Here is a 23,214-nt window from a genome sequence, read left to right on the forward strand (position 1 = left end):
GAGAGAATTTTAGAGAAAATTCGGATTGAAAAAAGGGTTCTTCAACAAGATTGCTGCTGTGAGCTATTCTCCTTCATCCTTTGATTCAAGCTTGTTTTGAGTCCCACAACTCAATCTAGAGCACCAAGATAATAGTGAGGAAGATCTTGAGATGGTCCGCAATAAGATTTGGAGAAGATTGCAGCTAGAGAATAAGTTTTGAAGAAGTTTTACAAGAGGTATGTCATGAAACTCACTTATTTTCTGCAAAAGTATGCTTCATATTTGATCAAAATTAAGGAATTGGAGTGCTTAAATGATCCTTGTGCTTTCGCTGTTTTATCAATAAAGATTGTTAATTTTTTTTTCAATACAACAAATATTTAAACTTCTAATATTAAGAGAATGAGTATATGACAATTATCGTTGAGCGATATTCATAATTGTGATGTTAATATTGATATAATAGGGATATGTATGAACAATATTCAAACTTTTGTTAAAATAATTTAAAATGTGGGGATGCAATGCTATAGGGAAAAAATAACTCAAAAGATTTCAAATTTAGACCGATATCTTTTCCCTACCATACAAATTCATTGGCCTAAGTACGTCCAAGTCAACAAAAAGATAATATGTCATTGTTTTCTTGATATGATAATTGTGGATGAGACATGCATCCTTTTATTAGCTTTGCGGTAAGAACCTTAATTTGAACATGCTAATAAATTCAAGATCAATAAATCATAATTCGATTTCTCAGATTGTAATAATTAAGTCTTGAATTCTGATTTAATATTACTTTTTTTAAATGTCAAGTTCTTGGTTAAACCTATGTGAAAAATTATGCTTTATTTTTTTTTAGTTCAACAACCTGTAAAGTTAGAGATTCGAACTTTTAACTTTTTAATCGATGAGATATGTCATATGTTAGTTGAACTATGCTATTGTTGATGTATTTTAAAAAATTATCCCTAAACTTTACTAGATGTGCTTCTAAATTTTCAAAATTTATAGACTAGCGTATTGAAATGCATAGTTATAATATTAACAAATAAAAGAAATGACAAGTGGCAACTTCATTAATTTTAGTTCAATAATTTCAGCAATCAAAGTACCACCAATATGAAAGCTTAAAGCATCGAATTAGGATTTTTAAATCTAAAGAATCTCAATCTAATTCGTCGATACTTTTGTTTAATGAGCATGTCTCACATTTAAGATAAGTATGTCTCACGTTTAATTAAAATAAAAGACTATATAATTAAAACTCTAACGAGTAATTATATCAATTTAAATATTGAATGCATCAGTTTACATCCTCAACCAATATTATTTGAAACTTATAATTTGATTTAATTAAACTCTTAAATTTTTATAAGTCAATATTTAGGTCCTTGATTACGATTACCAATGCAAATCATTCATATCTTAATTTTCAATCATGTGTAGGTTTCTTCAAATGCTGATCTTATAAAATGGACAATTAGATTAAATGTATGGACCAACTTCAAAGGAAATTATGACCAAGAATCTAAATTTATTATTTAATGAAATTTTGAGTTTAATTGATACGGTTATAAGTTGCACACGAGATTTTCCTAAACGAAACATAATAAAGGATATAAATTGATATACTTATAAATCATCATATGCTTTTCAATTTCAATTTTAATGTAACTTTAATCTCAATATTATTAATTCACGATTCTAAATTACAGGCTAAATAATTGTCGTTGGTGCATATATGTTAGTAGATGGAACATCGTTACCAATTTTAGGAGTTTAATTTTGATTAAATCATTTCTTAACAAAGTACATTAACTTCAAATTTATTTTTCCCTTTTGAAAAATACACAAAAAAAAAAAGTCACCCCAAATGGAAAAAAAAATCAAAATTGGGATCATCACAAAAGGACATTATTTAGCAAACTACTGGATGACGGCGAGCTCTGTTCACTCCGCCATGAATCTTCAACAGAGCCTCTTGAAAAGTAATCCCCTCCTCCATGGCTAGATTTTGAGCTCCCAATTTCAACTACTAATTCCATTTCCTTACACTTCAATCCCCCTTCTTCCCACTTGCTCCGTCGGATCTCCTCCAGCTCCGCCGCTACCTCCACCATTGACGGCCTCACATCCCTTTGAAACGCCAAGCATCTGAACGCCACCTCCCCCACCTTCTCCACCGACGAAATCCCCCATTCATCTCCCTCCATCTCCATCAATGGGTCCACAATTTCACTCAGCCGCCCATTCCCAATTCGATCGGCGGCCAGCGTAGCCAAATTTACCTCGTCTTTCGGCCGGCAGAAATCCACCACTTTCATGGCGGTGATCAATTCCACAAGGACCACGCCGAAGCTGTACACGTCGCTCTTGTCGGAGAGATGAAAATCTTGATGGTATTGCGGATCGAGATACCCCGGTGTCCCTTGAGGAGCTGTCGAGATATGGGAAATTTCGGCCATACCCAATCTTGAAAGCCCGAAATCCGCTACTTTCGATTTGAGATTCTGATCGAGTAGTATGTTGCTGGATTTGATGTCTCTGTGGAAGATCGGAGGGTTAATTGCAGAATGTAGATGGGCAATTGCGTTAGCGGTTTCGACGGCGATGTTGAGGCGGACGAGCCAGGGGAGGCCGGTGCCTCTCTGTTTCTGTAAATGTTGAGACAGAGTGCCGTTGGGCATGAATTCGTAGACGAGGATTTGGTCGCCGGATTCCATGGAGCAGCCGAGGAGACGAACGAGGTTAGGGTGGCTGACGGAGGAGATGAGATTGATTTCGTTAAGAACTTGTTGAATGGTGTCGGGGTCTCGATTTTTAAGGCGTTTGATTGCGACCCATTCGCCGTTGCGTAATTTTGCGGCGTAGACGGTGGCGTATGCGCCGGTACCGAGGCGGTGATCGTCGGAGAAGTTGTGGGTGGCTTTTTGGATCTCTTTGTAGGTGTAGAGGTGGATAGTGGATTTTCCGGCGCCAGCGGTGGCTTCCGAGAGGCGGCGTTTGGTGATTTTGTTGAGGTGTATAGATTTGAGATTGGAACGACGGCGGATAAAGCAGCAGAATAAACCGAGAGAAAGTAGTACGGCGGCTCCGCCGATCACGGTTCCGATGAGGATGGCGGTTCTTGTGGCTGTTGTTGATGTTCCGCATTCGCCGATAACGTACTTGGTGGTGTAGCAATTTGAAGCTGAGTTGAGGAAGAAGATAAAGAGCTTAATTAATAATATTACAAGAACATCAAAACTCATTATTCAAATGTGATTAAATATCAAAAGAAATAATAGTGACATCCATTTGATTCAATTGTTTATAGTATAACAATTAGCGAAATCAGAAAATGAAATTCAGTACTCGTTACTTAATCTTTGATTTAAATAATTTCAATATTCTTTAAAAGGCTATAATATCATCGTTAAAACTTATTTGAAAAGAAATTGGAGACCTACAGATGACATGATACTCACTTAAAATGAAAATTTGGATGACATTTTCTTTCCAAATTTTCATCACAACATAAAGCTTCAACCCCAATTTCCATCCCACAATCAAACAAATTTCTATTCTAAGGATAAATTTGAAACACTGGTGAAAAATAGGTTTAAATACTGATTTGGTTCTTGTAATTTTTATTTTTGTTTATTCGGGTTATTCTACTTTTAAAATGATCATTTTGGTCTCTATATTTTCAATTTGATTCATTTTGATCCATATAAAAATATTCAATTTGGTCCTTGTAATTTCAATTTTAATTCATTTTGGTCCTTGAACTTAAGAAAAAGGCCATTTTTATCCATTAATAGTGAAAATGAAGGGACCAAAATGCTAACTTTTTAAAAATATAAGGATCAAAATTAACAAAAGTTAAAAGTACAAGGACCATAATGAATTTTTTTAAAGTATAGAGACCAGAATGAACCAAAGTTAAAAGTATAGGGATCAAAATATTGAAATTGGTAAGGCCAAAATGAACAAAAATTAAAAGTATAAGGATTAAAGTAGTATTTAAACTAAAAAAAAAAAACAATATTTTGAAACAAATAGTAAGTTGGGCATTTTTTTTATATAACAACATTAATAATAAAGAGATGACTTAGTTGCAAGTTCTTTCATTTTAGTCAAAAATTAAAATTTAAAGTACGTTTGGGGCAATGAATTGGTTATTATAGTTGAGTTATAATAATTTGTGTTTGAAATATAGATTATGTTAGTTTAGATTATAATAATATGTATTTGAGGTGTAAACTACATTAGTTTTGACAAGGAAATAGTAAACACTATAGCAAATAACAAAAAAAATTATGAATGTAAAATAGTAAAAAAAATGTAGCAAATAATACAATAACAAATGAGAGTTACGAAATAGTGTTAACTGTAGCTAATTGGAGATTATAAAATAGTATTTACTATAGTAACAAATAGATATTATAGTATTAGAATAGTCCTTATCCTAAACATTCTCTTAAATCTCTTAAAATAAATATATAATGTCTTAATAGATTAAATTGCATTGATGCGGTTTTTTCCCAACATTGAGATTTTTATATAGCTTCATTTCTTGAAATGAGGAAGAAATATATCTACACAACTAAAGTAAATGTTGAATGATGACAAAAGAGATAATTTACATAGTAGGTTAAATAGATGTTTCCACTTTCCCCTTCCTAATAAGGAACTTTAAAAAAATAAAAAATCCTTGCACAGTCCATTTTATATCCAATAGAAAGAAATTACATGTGGGAGCAAGGAATCTATCTACAATCCTAAAGATGATATCTCTTTTTATTAACAATTAAAGATAACCCACTTATTTTTTGTCAAAAAAAAAAAAAAAAAATGAAAAGATAAATCACTTATTTAGAAAATGAGATAAATATGATAAAAAAATTTTGGAGAAGAAAATAAGCCACTTAAAGATTTGGAAAAATGAAATGTCAGGTAAGGTTTTGCTAAAAAATAAGGATGGAAATTGAAATTTATGAAAAATGAGAAAAACTAAAATAGCATAAATATCACGAGGACTAATCATTGATGAAAGTATAAATGCACTTAGCAAGGCAAATCAAATACTAAGAATTTGCCATATACTCTAAAATTTATATTTTTTTTCCGTTTTAAAACTATCTTTAGACTAAAATCTTCTAAAATTTAAAATAAATAATAAAATCTTAAATGTTGTAGTAAAGAATGACGATTCAAATTTTTGTTTTAGATTACTGTTACATCATTTGAAGTCTCGATCTTATGTAATTTCTACACCAATATAATAATTTCAAAAGGTTTTCAAAATCCTGAAAAGATAATAATTTTTGAAGTAATAGACAAAAGTTGAAAATTTAAGACTAAATTTATGATCATAGAATCTCAAAAAAAAAAAAAAAAAAAATGTGATTGAAGATTGGATGATATTAAAGGTAGTGTCATTTTTGGGGTAATGGGCCATTAATAAGCTGATGGGTGATTTGATGTGATAGGATAGAGTGGCCCAAAATGGGGCCTCCAACACCCCATGCTTTTCTTGGGATGCTGTCCTAAATCACTGTCAATACCAAAAAAACATACAAACTCATTTGCCAACAACACTCATCTTCCACTTATAAACTTCAAGAAGAAAATATCTATTACTACGTTACGTTAGACATATTTAAATAATAATATGTTTAATTAAAGTATGAACTATGTATGTGGATTAATAATTTATCACATTGGATTATTTTATTGGATTGGGTTCTATTATGTGATCTAATTAATTAAGACCCTAGATTCCTAATATGGACTTAATGGGTATAAGCTCATTCCTAGTTAATTAGGGTTTAATAGGAATCCTAAAACCTTAGGGCTATGGTCCTCAATATACCAAAACAATAAGCACTCAGTCTTTCTTGAATCTCATCTAGAGAGAGATCCTAGGGCATTCAGAGTTTTGGTTGAGGAAGACCATAGCCATCCAAATCCCATCTAGAGAGAGATCCCAGGGCATTCGGGGTTTTGGTTGAAGAAGATCATAGCCATCTATAATCATCTTGAAGCTATCATCAATTTTGTAATGGAATCCGATATGTTATTCTTGACAATTTGACATGAATGATCGTAGGGTTTATTTATTCAATATAGATATAAAGAATTTATGCTAACAAGTGGTATTGAATTTCATGTTGGATTGTTAGTTTATGCATTTTCCAATGGCATTGTTGATTAAATTTTGGTTTCGGTAAATAATTTAAAGAATTTTTTTAAAAAAATGGTCGGCTTACTATAGCAGCGTTGTAAACTCATTGACGGTAGGATGGAAATCTCGGCAGTCATTTTTTTCTTTGGCAATATGTGTTATTACAACCAGTATTCTTGTCTGTGCTATTTGGCATATCCATCACCGATTATGAATGATATGCTAGTGGGGGATTAAAGTGATTTTTTTTTATTGATTATTTTGATTGAACGTGGTTTCCTAAAGTTTTAATTTTTTAGGGAAAAAAAAACCTTAGTTCTATTATTGTCAAAATTAAGGATGTTCAGTTTAACATTCTTGACAAAAGTCCACCAATGTGATGAAGTCCACTGGAAAAAAGTTAAAGACCGATTGAAGGAGTTAGGTCTTTAGTTGCTGCAAGTTTTACCCATCAAGACTTTTGGTTAATGACTGATTGGAGTTGTCGTTGGGTGAAGGTATTGGTTAATTACCGATTAAAGTCTTGCCGGCGGTTCTTGGTTTTAATTATCAGTTTTTTTCTTTAATTCTTAATGGATGACTTTATGAGTTCAATTTTAAATTTGATTAATAATGGAAAAGTTAATGTTGTCACTGTTTTTTTTCTTTTTTTTTTTTTGAAACTCATATTCATCAATTAAGTATTAACATAACATTTTAGTTAAAAAAAAAGGGATTAAATTTAGTGAATTTATTTTTTAGTAGTTTGATAACATTGAATTTGTCAACTATTTGGATTAATTGTTGATTGAACTTCTTGCCCGCGTTTCTAAGTTTTATTGATTAAATAACTTGGTGAATATTCTTGAAAAGGGTTCTTAGTTTCTCGATTGAATAAGTTTGTAAAATTAAAATCTAAATTTTATTGTTTTTTTACTTTAATTGTATTATGTGATGCCATTATTAAGTGATTTTCTAAAAGTACATTTTGTGTTCTTCTGCTTTAATTTTTGTAAATTACATATTATAATATTATTGTATCTTAATTTTTAGAATTGGAATTGGTCAAAATACATAATATGTTTACCAAAGTAGCCTCTATTATGCTAGACATCGTTTTAAATTATGAAATATAAGATGTGCTATATCATGAAATTTATGCGGATAAATTTATCGCAACAAAGGAAGATAATATGTTGGCCAAATTTGGTTCATGTGGTAAATGAGTATGTGACAATTAAATGATTGTCTCATGTGAAGATAGTAGGTCCAAGAAAAGACTATTTTTTTTTTTTTTGTTTTTACAGAGTTAATTGTCAGCTACTTTGATTTACTACGTTGAGAGTACCATTTACCGGAGGTTTTTTGTCCAAAGGCTGACAGTCAATGTTGTGCTAAGGTATTCGTTGTTAAAGGGGCCCACACATATGTAATAATTATTTTGTTATGTTTTTAATCTTGTGAAGTATATGTTTTGTTGTTTATTGTTTCAGTTGGTCTTACTCAAATATCTGGAAATCTAAGTTCAATCCCTAAGTTGAATAGATCGAACTTCAAGATTTGGAAAGAAAGGCTAGAGATACTTCTTGGGTGTATGGATTTGGACCTTGCATTAAGGACCGATAAACCTACTTCTACTAAGGAACAGCCAAATACGGTTAATATAGAGAACTGGGAACGGTCAAATCGCATGTGTCTGATGATCATTAGACACTCCATTCCGGAGTCTTTTCGGGGCTCTATCATGAAAAGTAAAAATGCCAACAAGTTTCTTACTCAAATTGAGAAATATTTTGCTAAAAAATGAGAAAGGGGAAGCAAGTAGTCTTTTGACTTCTTTAACTTCTATGAGATATAAGGGCAATGGAAACATAAGGGAGTACATTATGGAAATGTCCAATCTTGCAGGTAAATTAAAGGCATTTGATATTGAGATAAATGAAAATTTACTCGTGCATCTGGTACTTATCTCTCTTCCTGCACAATTCACTCAGTTTAAGATAAGCTATAATACTCAGAAGGATAAATGGAGTATTAATGAGCTTATCTCACAATGTGTGCAAGAAGAAGATAGTATTAAGAGAGAAATGACAGAAAGTGCTCATTTGGCATTAGGCTCTCGTGATAAGAAGAAAAGGAGAATTGTGGATGCTGCAGAAGGGACATCTCAGTAGAATAAAAACAAGAAACAAGCTAATGAAAATCCTTGTTTTTTCTGCAAAAAGAAAGGTCACTTCAAGAAAGATTGTCCCAAGTACGCCAAGTGGTGTGTAAAGAAGGGTAAACTTCTTACTTTGGTTTGTTCTGAAGTTAATTTAGCTTCTGTACCTACAGATACTTGGTGGGTAGATTATGGTGCTACTTCTCACATAAGTATATCAATGCAGGGTTGCCTATGGAGCCGATCGCTAAGTGATGCTGAAAGATTCATCTATGTGAGCGATGACAAAGCAGTTTCAGTTGAAGCTATTGGAAATTTTAGATTACTTTTAAAAAACTGGTTGTTATTTGGATCTGGATGAAGCTTTTGTTGTACCGTCATTTAGACGGAATTTAGTTTCTATTTTCAGTTTGGACAAATTTGGCTTTTCTTGTTCTTTTAGAAATAATAAAGTTAGTATTTTTCAAGATTCTAAGCTTATTGGTACCGGTTCTTTTGATAATCTATATATGCTTGATTCTTTTGCTTCATTTAACAAGATCATGTTATCTAATTCATGTGGTACAAAGTGTAAATTAAATGAGAATTCTGCTATGTTATGGCACGACTATTCAAGATATGGGTACCTATATTTAATTCATGAGAAGTCTCAATCCTTGTACGTTTTCAAGTCTTTCAAAGCTGAAGTTGAACTTCAACTTGGAAAGAAAATTAAGGCTGTCAAATTTGATCGTGGTGGTGAATATTACGGTAGATATGATGGATCAGGTGAACAACGTCTAGGGTTCTTTGCCAAATACCTAAAGGAATGTAGAATCGTCCCATAGTACACTATGTCGGGCAAATCCAGCATGAATGGTGTAGCAGAAAGGTGAAATAGAATACTTAAAGATATGGTAAGAAGTATGATTAGTCATTTTTCTCTACTAGAATCCCTATGGGGTGAGACACTAAAGATTGCAACATATATCCTTAATAGGGTACCTAGTAAAGCAATAGCCAAAACTCCTTATGAGTTGTGGGCAGGAAAGAAGCCTAGTATTAGGCATCTTCACATATGGGGTTGTCCAGCTGAGGCTAGGCCTTCTAGACCTAATGAAAGGAAATTAGACTCAAGAACTATTAGCTACTATTTTGTTGGGTATTCTGAGTACTCTCAGAGTTTCAAGTTTTATGATCCCACTTCTAGATCATTGTTTGAGACAGGAAATACTAGATTCCTTGAGGATGTTGAGTTTGGGGGGAGGGGGAAGATAACATAAGGAAAGTTGTCTTTGAAAAGGAATTGGTTTCTTTTCCTCAAGTGATTATAAATGATGTTCAGGCTCCAATTCCTGATTTCATTATTGAACCAATTATAGAACAAGACAACATTGAAGTCCCCGTTGTTGAACCTGAAGTTCAAACTCAACAACCTTAAGAAGTGCCACTAAGAAGATCTACTAGAGAGAGAAGAAGTGCAATTCCAGATAATTATATTGTGTTTCTTCATGAACATCAGGATGATATGGGCGTAATGAAAGATGATCCAATCAACTTCCAACAAGCTTTACAAAGTTTTAACTCTCAAAAGTGAATAAGTGCTGTGGAAGAGGAAATAAAATCCATGAAAGAATATGACGTTTGGGAACTTGTCGAACTGCCATTAGGACTGAACCCCATAGGTTGTAAATGGATATTTAAAATCAAAAGGGATTCACATGGCAATATCGAAAGATATAAGGCTCGTCTTATTGCAGAGGGTTTTACTCAAAAGGAAGGCATTGATTACAAAGAGACTTTCTCTCCGGTTTCATCGAAAGACTCTTTTAGGGTAATCATGGCACTGGTAGCCCACTTTGATTTAGAGTTACACCAGATAGATGTAAAAACTGCATTTCTCAATGGGAACATTGATGAGACGATTTATATGGTGCAATCAGAAAACTTTGTGTCTGATAATTCAAAGTTTATGGTGTGCAAATTAAAGAAATCCATCTACAGTCTCAAGCAAGCCTCTCGTCAATAGTATCATAAATTCCATGAAGTGATAACTTCATTTGGTTTTGAGGTGAACATTGTGGAAGATTGTGTATATCACAAGTTCAGTGGGAGTAAATCAATCTTTCTGGTGTTATATGTTGATGACATACTCATAGCTAATAATGATGTAGGCTTATTGCATGACATTTAGAGATCTTTCAAAAGAAATTTTTTGAGATGAAGGATTTGGTGATGCTTCTTTTGTATTAGGAATTGAAATACTGCGAGATCGTTCTCAGGTATTTTGAGATTGTCACAAAAGGACTACATTGAAAAGATCTTGATTAGATTTGGCATGAAAAACTGTGTGCCGGAATATCCAATTGCTAAAGGTGATAAATTTCATCTAGAGTTAATGCCAAGCCACACTCGAGACTAAGAGAATGCAGAAGGTTCCCTATGCTCGGCTATTGGAAGTCTAATGTATGCTACAGTAGTGCGTCCAAGATATTGCGTTCATAGTTGGAATGTTATGAAGATATTTTGAGTAACCGGGGGATGGATCATTGAAAGCAGCCAAATGGGTTTATGAGGTATTTACAGAGAACAAAAGATATATATGCTCACTTATCGGAGATCAGAAGTTTTGGAGATCATTAGGTATTCTGATTCTGATTATGCTAGTTCAAGACACTTTGCGATCCACTTCAGGCTATATCTTCATGTTGGCTGGAGGAGCTGTATCTAGAAAAGTATTAAACAAACACTTATGGTCTCTTACCATGGCTGTGGAGTTTATAGCATGTTATGAGGCATCCTATCATGGAATATGGTTGCGAAATTTTGTCACTGGGCTGCGGATATATGGTTTGGAATAAAAGACCATTAAAATATTTTGTGACAATAAGTCGTTTGTGATGTATCTCAAAAAACAATAGAAGCAATATGAAGTCAAAGCATGTAGACGTGAAGTTTCGGTTGTTAAAGAAAGAGTTCAGAATGGTAAATTTCGATAGAATACATAGGAACAAACTCTATGGTGGCAATCCATTGACTAAAGGTTTACCACTTAAAGTTTTTCATGAGATGTTGCTCACATAGGTGTTAGTCACTTTTCTGATTCCATGGTTTAGTGGGAGTTTGTTATTGAGGATGTTCTTTGACTTATTTTGTTTATTTTCTATATAGAATAAAGTTGATGGTTTTATGTTTTATTATCTGAACTTGTTTATCATGCATTGCAGTTTCGCATAAAGTTTTTTTTTTTTTTTTAGAAATGATCTCATTAAGGAATTTGGACCAGTTGGAAACAGGCATGATCCAGATCACTTTGCATGTAGTTTCCATGCTATCCATCCATACTTGATCTATGTCATTGAATGTATTGGAATTGGTGATCAAGGAAGGTTTAGTTACAAGGGTAGTGACGAAAGCCACCTTGATTCCATGTTAATACAGGAGATGGACCCGATTGAATTAAAGGAGAATTCTATTATTGAAATAACCTCTTTATGCGCGCTTAAGATTTATGTGATTTAATTATATTAGGTACATAGACATAGCCCAAGTGGGAGATTGTTAGACATATTTAATAGCACAAGTGGGAGATTGTTAGACATATTTAAATAATAATATGTTTAATTAAAGTATGGGTTATGTATGTAGATTAATAATTTATCACATTAGGTTATTTTATTAGGTTGGGCCCTATTATGTGATCTAATTAATTAAGGCCCTAGCCCTAGATTCCTAATTGAGTATGGACTTAATGGTAGAAGCTCATTCCTAGTTAATTAGGGTTTAATGGGAACCCTAATTGAACTAGTATATAAAGAGACCTTAGGGCTATGATCCCCAATATACCAAAACAATAAGCACTCAGTCTTTCTTGAATCTCATCTAGAGAGAGATCTCACTAAGGGCATTCAGAGTTTTGGTTGAGGAAGATCATAGTTATCCATCATCATCTTGAAGCTATCATCAATTTTGCATTGGAATCTGGTATGTTATTCTTGACAATTTGACATGAATGATCCTAGAGTTTATCTATTCAATATAGATATAAAGAATTTATGCCAACACATTAATATAGAAAAATTTTCATATCTAGTATGGTGTGGAACTTATACATTAATATGGTAGTACTCATAATGTTCGCTAAAATTTTACTATAAGTAGAAACTGTTGTTTTAGTTTTCGTACTTCTTCCTTTTATTCATATTGTTTTTTATATGTTGAAACGTTGATTTCGATTTGTATACTTTTGTGATATCGATGGTTCTCTTGTAAAAATGTTTGTTTTGATATTTTTACTTTTAAACTATGGCTCAAAAACTCTTTAAATTTGAATATAATTTCAATTTTTAACTTGAGCATTTTATCTTAATTTTTTTTTTTAAAAAAATTAGATTAAATAAAGTTTTAAATCCAAAATGAGCATAACTCAACTAGTATGCAATATGTATGTTACTGATCATGAAGCCTGTGGTTCGAATCTCTCATCCCCTTTATATTAAACAAAATGAGTTGTTTTTAAATATAGAAAAATGTATTACAAACATAGTAAAATATCATTGTCTATATGATAAATATCTAGCCGTATATGATATTTTGCTATATTGAAAAATATTTTCTGTAATTTTGTCATTTAAAATAATTACCTAAATAAAAGTGATGTTTTAAAATGGATGAATATAAGAAGAGAAAATTAAATGTAAAACTAAAAAAAAAAAAAACAATAGTAACAGAAAAAAAATCCTAGCAAAAAAAAGGGCAAACAAAACGAAGGAGACGGCAACAAAGAAAAAAAAAAAAATAGTGCTACTATTTTACATTATTCTTTTTACTCCATATTTGACACATTATTAGATAATATAATATTATACTTCATGAATATTTTGTTTTTATGTAAAAGATAAATAAAACGAGTAGAAATATAGTAGAAATTTTCCAGAGGAAAATTAGGTAGCAAAAAGCTAATTAAACAAATAAAAACCTATAAGCTGCTGTTTGATAGGCCAATTCTTTTAAGGTTGGAATGGCGCAAAATTTGTTATATAGCTTTATCATTCACCATTGCCCATATAGTTAATATTACTATCTTGGAGGTTAATTTGGCATACACCTTTTGCTTGGTTGAATTTAAGTTAATAGTAATACACTACAGAGTTTTCCACTTATATACAGGATTTTGATTAATGTTTTCTTGCTATGTTTGTTATAAGATTTCTAAGTTATGTTAAAAACTTTAACAATGACATCCACAACAAAGAAGTAATTTTGCTAATCAAGTCTACCTATCTAATCATGTTCTCTTTTGACTTCTTCAACCTACTTCTCCAACTTGAAACAAACATATATAAAACATTCATGGTATTTGCTTTTTTTAGTGGAGTGTAAACTACAAATATATTTTTGAATTTTATCTTTCAATTTTATCTTTCAGCTTTAAAAGTATCTATACTCTTGCCATAATTATAATATTACTCATGGACTTTCATAAATATTTAAAACTTCAAATAGAATTTGTCAGAGTGTTGGTGTTGGGATCAAAAAAGCGTGTCCCAAGTCCCAATTTTCTTTTCTTCTACCAAACCTTGTTACTAAGTTTTAGAGGCGTCCAAATGACACGGTAACCTGAATAACCTAGATTATCCAACCCACATTGTAAGGATTGGGTTGGGTTGGGTTAAATTTTTTCTGTTTTTGTTGGATTGGGTTGGATCTTGGGTTGGCTAAAAATACATTCGGGTTGACCCAACATGTAAACCCTTAAACTTGCTTTATTAATTAATTATGCTTAAGTCCTCCTAATTATGTGTTAACCTTTTGGAAGCATGAATTTATGGTGTTTATATCAGTTTAAATAATATGGAGAGTATAATAAGTGTGCACTTACAGGTTAAGAAGAAGGAAAACATTTCTAAGTATTGGAATGTGATGCTCTTAGGTACCTAGAGGATAGGAAAAATATGCTAAGTGTGGAATGTTAAGCTCTCGAGTGAAGTAGAGATGAGTTAACACTTAGAGGAAAGTAGAGACTATTATGCGATAGAGTTACGACACGCCACGAGGCCAGAATTCCAAGAAGGGGACATTATGGCTAAGTATAGCTATGTGGTATAAGGGAAGTATGCAACCAATCTTGTATACAAATGGTGAAGTCTAAGTTGGCAAACGAGGCGATAGTGGATCAATGCGTCGAAGATGGTATTCAGAAGATGTGATGGTGAACGGAAGTACGTGATGACCAAGAAAGAGCTTAAGTGACCGCAAGTCCATGCGATGAAGTTAAGCTGAAGAGTTCAGCTTAATCCGTTAACAAGTGGGCTACGTGGTAGTCTTAGAAACATTAATTGTGATTAGCATTTTAGGTAGCATTTAATTAAGTTAGATCATTTATGCAAGCCTAAACATAAATAGGTCTTGTAAAGAAAAAATTGTTTTGTCAATTTTTTTTTTTTAATGGAAGTGTTGAAGAACCTTCAGACAAGCTTGAGAGAGAGAGTTGAGCGTTTCCAATCGATCCAAAGGAAGTTGACGCTCAAATTCTAAGGTATGCGAGAGTTAAGATGTTTATGAGTAAATTCATTAAAGAAAATCTAGTTAGTCAATGGTTGGAAATAGAGTTATGGAATCTAAAAGATTGAAATATGAAAGATATTATGGATGAATAAGCACACAGCTACATCTAGAGAATAAGCAAGCAGCTGCATCTGAAGAATAAGTAAGCAGCTGGCCAATTGATGATATACAATGATGCACATAAGCATTGACAATGTGCACGAGGCCCATTGAGTGTCGCATAGTGTATGCTCATCGCATAGGCTAATATGGGTATTCGAGTGCCTACCCGAGCACCGTGAGAGAGGATTACCATTTTCTAGCCAAGTCATAAGGTACACACTTTAAAGTTCATTGAAGAACCCTTGGGCAAGCTTGGGAGAGAGAGTTGAGGGTTTCCAGTCGATCCAAAGGAAGTTGACGCTCAAATTTAAGGTATATGAGAGTTAAGATGTTTATGAGCAAATTCATAAAAAGAAATCTAGTTAGTTAATGGTTGGAATTAGAGTTATGGAATCTGGAAGATTGAAATCTGAAGTGATATTATGGATGAATAAGCATGCAACTGCATTTAAAGAATAAACATGCAGTTGGCCAGCCGATGATATGCCATGATGCGCATAAGCATTAACAATGTACACGAGGTGCATTGAGTGCGTCGTAGAGTGGACGCTCATCGTATAGGCTAAGAAGGGTGTTCCAGTGCCTACCTGAGCACCGTGTGAGAGGGTTGCCATTTTCCACCCAAGTGATAAGGTAAAATGGCTAAGTGTAATTGATGCGATGGGATGGGTTAGGATACGATGAACTTAGTCACGATGAGATGAAGTTACTAGTATACAATGAAGTTAAATTTATGCGTTAAGCTCGAAAGGAGCTAATTATATTGATCAAGGGACCTTTCCTTATTTCAGGACAGATGCGAATAGGAGAAACTTATAGACCCTTGGATAAGTAGCTTAAGACAGTAGGTGACAAGTTTTGATAAATATTTTCTAATGATCAATTTGCGTATGATTTCCAACGCATAATCAATTCAACATGCAGTTTTAAGACCATGATTTCTATGACACATGCTTTACTCATCTGTTGGACGCATGACCCATATTTCCAAATAAATGAAATTTCATATGTGAATTTAGCATGCGATTTCAATGAGATTATGCCTATGGTTTATACTTAATATTTACAAGGCCCTATGCGATGACATGAATATATAAAGTATGGTTAACTTAAATGAGTATTTTGTATTTTATATTTATAACATGTTTTAAATGTTTAAATGCCTTGTATAAACCCTACTTCAATGTTGGTACTGAAGACATGGTAAGGTACCCATATTTCGTTAGGGATCCTCGACACTAAAAGTATTGTAAGGTGATTAGGACCCAATCCAGCTTTATGTGCACGTATTGTTGACATCGATGAGGTCGATCAAAAAGACTCTCTCATATGTTCACATAGAGGAGTAGAGGTGCTTTACAAGAATGGTAATGAGCTTTATTTCAGGATTTAACATATGATATGTTTCCATGTTTCCAGTTTTATTTCTCAACCCTAAAAGTGATTTTGTAAATGTTTTATGTGAAATCATATCTATGTTATTTATGTTGAAGTATGTTTTATTTTAAATAGTCACTTACTAGGCATTTTAAGCTCATTCTTTTAAATGTTTTTTCCTTCCTAGATAGCGCTCGACGTCTCGAAGCCGAGTAGATCTGCCAATCAGTCATTATCAGAATTCTCCACAATTTAATCCTGTAATCATGTTTTAAATTCTAATTTTGTTTGTACACGTCTTGGGTTTTGGGGCAGAGTTTTGGAGTCAAAAGTTGTACTTATAAATGTTTGACATCATGATGACTATAATATAATGGATGCCAATTTTCTGAATGGTAGAATCTATGTAGTTAAGAAATAATGAGATTATGTTTGTAATTGCTATAAGATTTCTTTAACTGCTATTAGGTCTACAGGTGCTAAGGATACAAATCCATAGGAACAGGTTGGACAATAGTTGTCTTAAGAGGGTTGCCAACTACTGTCTTCACATCCCTTCTCAGATTAAGATGGTAATTTGAGAGGGCATGTGACACAATCCTGATGGATTTATGAATTTTAATATTTTTCTTTTAAAATTGTTATGATATTTGTCTTGTTTAAGGTTCTGAATAAATGTCATAGATATTTGGTATTAACATTTGAATATTATGAAATTTTAATTACTAGTCATGCGTTGTAGATAAATTTATGTATTTTAAAATAATAATGAAAAAATAAATTATATCTCATCCAATCCAACCCAACCTGAAATTCAAAGGTTAGGTTGGAGACTTTACACGGGTCTTTTAGTTGCCAAACCAACCAACCCGAATTTTTCGGTTGGTACAAAAAGCATCAACACATGATACTCATATTAGGTTTATTATAAACATGTAGTGTGAACTAGATTGCTAGATTAGAAAATTTTTAAAGAAAATAAGATTTCAAAATATTAGAATTTAAAGACAAAAAATGAGATTTAAAGGACAATAGCCATTAAACTACTTTCAACTTTCTTATTATAATGTTTTTTCTTTCATGTTTAAGAGTAGGGCCAAAAGTGCATGTTTATAGATAGGTCTAAAATAATAAGTCTATGTGATATAGGAAAAACTTATAACTTTTTGATTCCTAAATTAACAAATAATTTGAAAGACTAGGCATCAACAACTCCTATGAATAGAGGCAAAAAGAGAGTGGAATTAAAACTAAGTTGATGTGAGACCTTATACAATGGGAAATCACCAACCTAATAATGAAAGAATCCTATGGTGATCCATTGGTGATTAAAGTCAATATTTGAAATGGTGCTCAAAAGAAGATAAATATAAATAGAAATGGATCATGGAGTGCACAAGTGTCATTTGTGATGTAAGAGTTGCAAGTTCTGTTTTATCATATTTGATTCATTATTGTCTAATATTATTCTTATTCTTTGGATCTTTCTTTAATTTCTTATACTAATATAATGTAAAGCCTCTTATTGAACTTTATTTCAAATGGAATCATGTTTACTCTTCTCTTTTTTCTTCTTCTTCTTTTTTTTAGTATAGTTTAATCTATTAATAATATCTTATATAAGTTAAGTACAATGGTATGTTTGGATTGACTTAAAAAAAAGTATTTATTTATTTTTTTTTATTATAAAAAAACTCATTTTTTATTTAAATACTTTTATAAAATTTGATTAAAATATACTTAAAAAACTATTTTGAGTGGTTGTAGAACATTTCAATTTCTTCCAAAATAACTTATTTTTTAAATTAAACACTTCAAAATGTAATCCAAACACACCCTAAATTGTTTCCAATTTACAAAGTAATGGTCTCTTATCATAATTTCAATTGCAAACAACCCTTTGTTTCCACACATTCGAAATTATATATGTGTATATATATTGTTTTCACTTAAAAGTATTTATCTTGATTCCTTAAAATTAGAAAATTACGTAGAGATAAAAGGAGAATCTCATCAATCTCGCTCTACCCTTACATGAATGCTAAATTTTGTTTTGTTTTTTTTTTAAATAGAAAAACTACCAAATGTCACTATTCAACCTTATGAGTACGTTCAATGTAATGATTTCATCTTAATCTTGACCAGCACTACACATTTTGTCTTAAGATTTGAGTGAGATTACACTAGGTATGGGTGTTCATAGTTTGATTTTTGTTCGATTTTTAGTTTTTGATTTTGTATATAATATATATATAATTGGTTTGGTTCGATTTTCAATTTTCAATTTTATATAATATATAATATATATTTAAAACATTTGGTTCGGTTTTGAATTCATTCAAAACCAAACTAAACCAAATCGATACTTAAGTAAAAATGGAGTTTTAAATTGGTTAGATTCAATTTTGTGAATTATTTTAGTTGGCATGTACACTCCTCTACTAAGACACTTGGCTAGGCTTGGTTGGTTGATTGGACAATCTGTTTCCTTCCCTTCCCATCTACCAAACCAATAAAATGTCTTCTCTATATTTGTTTTTTTACCTTTAATTTCTTACAAATCTTCAATTTAGTTAAATTTGTTAAATGGTAATTATCATTATTCTAACAACATATTTGGACACATCAATACTACTTAACACATGAAAATGATATTCATTCATCAATAAAGTTCAACCCCACACATTAATAAGTGTTCTTTTATTTCAAGTGACATCCAAGTAACATGCCCATATCCAAATATATAAATAAAATAATTAGTTTTCTTAAAATATATTTTATGAGGTGACTTGATAAGATTGTTTTAATACATCACGCAATTTTAATTTTAGTCATGTAGTTACAACCTATTGAATTCACCCTCATTTCTACAATATTTAGTTGAGATTATTCATGCTCACCTAATTGAGTAAGGGTCAACAATATGATTATAAAAATCAACTTAATTCTTAATGACAAAATTTTTATGATATAAAATATCAAATTAGTTGGATTAATTACTTAAAAGGACAAGTCAAATCGAAACATATGAGCGTATTGGTAATTACGAGATCTTTTGATTGAATCCCTTATTTTGATTGTACTTTTAGGGGAAAAAATACTGGAAAAAGAAAATATTAACCCACCAATTCTCCGGCAGCTAAATAATTGTAGTTAAGATCCTAAACAAGGAGTGGTTAACGCAACAACAAATTAATAATAAAGTCAACCAAAATAATCCCACCATATGAAGAAAGAAAACAATACCCCAAAATTTCTTCATCATTATCCTCAACTTTTTTGACTTTCTAAATCATCACGCGCAATCAAACAAACTAAATAATAATTATAATAATAATCACGAGAAAAAGGAAAAAAAAAAAAAAAAAAAAAAGACTAACCTTTCCGGCAGCCGGTGCCGGCCAAATACCTGTCTCTTATACACATCTAGATGTGTATAAGAGACAGTCCCATTACTCGGCGATTTAAGCTCCGTACAGTTAGCATCTTCATGGCAGGAGCGGTGGCAGCCCCCCTGCAGCCACCACCCGAGATCCACCGTTTGAATTTCCAGAGAAATTACGGCGGAGATGTTGCTGTTGAGCTCCTCCGCGGAAATCGACGACAGAAGATAATCGCAGTGGGTTCCGGTGAGGTTTTTGAAGTTCAAGAAACCAGCGGAAGCGGTGGCGTTTTGGGTATAGCAGCTTATACTAGAGCGATCCACAGAGCAATTGGGGGATTCAAATTTGGTCTGAACCATCGTCGTCGGTAAAAAGCAAGTCGAAATCGGAGACGAACAGTTCTGTAAAAGAAGGGCGTTATTGGCCGTTGGAGCGTAATGGGGGCTAAAGAATTGGCGAATTGTGTGGAACCGGCGGTTGCATTTAGCTTTGATTACGACTTTAATGTGATCGGAGTTGATAAATTCAACAGGAAATTCTCCGATCATGGCGGCGCCGTCGTGGCTGCAGTTCAGACGGATTGGGCAGCCGGCGGAGAAGCCAAATGGGTAGGGGAAATCGTAAGGGGTCTGTTTGGAATTGCAAGATTTTGAACATTTAGCCTCTGTTTCGAGTGTTGAAATTAGAACAAGAAAAAAAAGATTAGTAGAAATTAGAAATTGGGTTTTTGAGATCATAGATGGGAAAGTTTAGGAGATGAAGAAAATTTTGATGTTTGGATTAGATTTTGTGGGAAAGAGATGAATTTTGTTGGCATTTGAGAGTGTGGAGTTGAAGCAAGAGGGAAAGATTAACAAAACAGTTGGCTGTATTATCCCTTAATTGTATTTTTTTTCTTAATTTAATGAGTGAAATTTGGGTAAGAGCTTTGTCAATGATGCTTGAAAATTTAATAAAGTAGTAAATATGTTTTCTTTTATATGGATATGTCACAAAATTTATCTTCAAAATAAACTTAGGGTTTGATTGTATTGACTTTGAGAAAAAAATGTTTTTCAAAAAAATAATTTTTATTTAAATATTTTTGATAAAAATGGATTAAAATACATTTGAAAAACTATGTTGAGTAGTTACTAAACACTCAAATTTCTTCCAAAATAACTTATATGCATGTTAGTATTGGATGATGATGAACTTGGACAATGTCATCTGCTTTATATTCTCTGTCAAAATATTGAGATGATTGTTCTCATTAAGATACCATTCAAAACCATTCGGGTCAAAGAAGAAAACCCAACTTAAAAAGGTGATTTGTATGACTTTTAAAAGAATAAAAATTTTTCTACTTTAGAAAGCCTCGTACAAATTAAGGAAGAATTCAAAAAACATTTATGACATGCGTTGGAATTTTGGAGGTTTCATCAAATAAATATATGGTTTTAGTTTTTGAAAATTAAGTTTGAAGTTCCACCATATATATATTTTGAACATTATCTATTTTTTTTATGTGTTTTAAATTCAAGTGAAAATTTAAAAATTAAAAGTTTTTTTTTTTTTTTTTTTTTTTTTTTTTTGAAATTTGGATATGGATACTCAAATGTTTTTCTAAGAAAAATAAAACCAATATAATGAAGAAATAGTGAAAACAAAACAACATAATATTGATTTAAAAAAACAAACAAAATTGTATGTCACAAGTGGGATGATATAAGTAATAATAAAAAGCAGACCAATGCTTCTCATTTTTATGGATTTTTTTTAATATTATATTTTTAAAAACTAATTAGAAAAATATAGTGATTTCAAAATTATTTATAAAAATAAAATAAATTCAACTTGCGAGCTTCTCTAGTTTTGTTTTAAATTTTTAGGGGCTGTTTGGGGTAATAAGATGAGTGGAATTCCGATCTCTAGGGTGTTCTGATGTGTTTGTTTGGGTGCAGAGTTGTGTTGTCTGAGTTTATATGTCTGTGTTTGGGTGTGCAAAATTTTTATGTTCATATGTCTGTATTTGGATGTGCAGAGTTTGTATGTCAGTGCTATTTGGTTTAGTTTTTCGTACTATAAAATAATTTGCTTGTATGAACACTATTTTTTTTAATCTTATAATTCAATTATTGTATCCATCCTATTTGGAACAAGACACTGATTGGCTTTTATTTATTTATTTATTTTTATTCTTTCCAATCTCAAGATATGGTATACAATTTAATTTTGCATTACCATTCCAAACTTCTCATTAAAGAAAGCCAAATGATTTTATAAAATAGTGTTAAATTAAATCGGATATGAAATTCATTAAATTCATTCCACTAATAAAAAAAATTTAGACCAGATATGAAATTCATTAAGTTCATTCCCCTCAACAGATTTTACATAATTTGATGGCCTTATACATGACCATTTTACAACTTGCTTAAAAAAAATTTGCATCTATATCTAAGGGCCACATGTACAGGCCATTCGTACATGTCACAAAATATCAACAAATATATGATACCTATGCAATAAGGGACTAGGGAAAGTTACAAAAAATAATAACAAAGCAACTTGCAAACACCAAGAACGTAATTAATTAGTCCCACCCAACAAACGCATGCAATACCTTCTCCTAAATGGTGGTGGAATGGTTAAAAACCGTCTGTTCATTGAATATCATTCACCAACAGATCTATGAGGGTCAACTGATCGTCGTCCTTTAAACCCTCAACTTGGTAGATCTGTTTGATGACTTCCTGATGCCTCTTAAGCCCCAATTCATATTTCTCTTTCTGCCATTGGACAAGTTTCTCCATTTTACTTTCTTGCACGTCCATTGTTGTGTGTACAATGTCAAACATTTCATATTGGAAGGGAGTTCGCTTGTGTTTCCTTCCTCTTGTATCGTTACTTGATCCAGTACGCCTACTGATGGGTGTATCTGAGAAAACGTCATCCATGCCATCAATTGTCAGTATGTTCATGTCAGATATACTTTCTTGTTGCTCATTAACCTATGATCACAATTGAATATCCTCTAAATGTTCATATGTTGCAGATGCTTGATCGAACGGGGTTTCACTGCCTTCACCAATGGTCTTATCTTTCCCAAAGACGATTGAAAGCTCATCATAGTGGAGGAATGGTTTGTGTCTCAAACTTTTTGCATTGAGATGAGACTATAAACAGGAACATATCATATGTTAGAACATAATACTATATTAGAAAGAATTCACCATTGTAAGATAATAATACTTTAATGTGTTTTCTTACCCGAACTCATACATCGAAAACCAAGGTAATATTTCCATTTATTAATCAGAAGTGGCGTATCTTTTGAAACCAGAATAGATTTTCCTTGATATCGAACATAATGCATGAAAGGATCCTTGAAGACCCATAAGGTAGCCGAAAAATAATTAGCAAATACTTTGACAAGACGTTTTCGGGATGCCCCTAATAACCAACGAATGGCAAGTGCTTTTCCTTGTGTGGATCCTATTTCAATGGGAACTTGATGAGTTGACCCGCCT

General features: G+C 32.1%; 1 protein-coding gene across 1 annotated transcript; it reads right to left on the reverse strand.

Moving 5' to 3' along the window:
- Positions 1-1,735: 1,735 nt before the first annotated feature.
- Positions 1,736-20,646, reverse strand: LOC120074943 (wall-associated receptor kinase-like 14). The gene is given in 3 exon segments (XM_039028052.1): positions 1,736-3,175; positions 19,700-19,734; positions 19,736-20,646. Coding segments are annotated over 3 exon segments (2,028 nt in total). The 5' UTR covers positions 20,440-20,646; the 3' UTR covers positions 1,736-1,886.
- Positions 20,647-23,214: the final 2,568 nt, after the last annotated feature.

The sequence above is a fragment of the Benincasa hispida genome, chromosome 4 (assembly GCF_009727055.1).
Source record: "Benincasa hispida cultivar B227 chromosome 4, ASM972705v1, whole genome shotgun sequence".
NCBI lineage: Eukaryota > Viridiplantae > Streptophyta > Magnoliopsida > Cucurbitales > Cucurbitaceae > Benincasa > Benincasa hispida.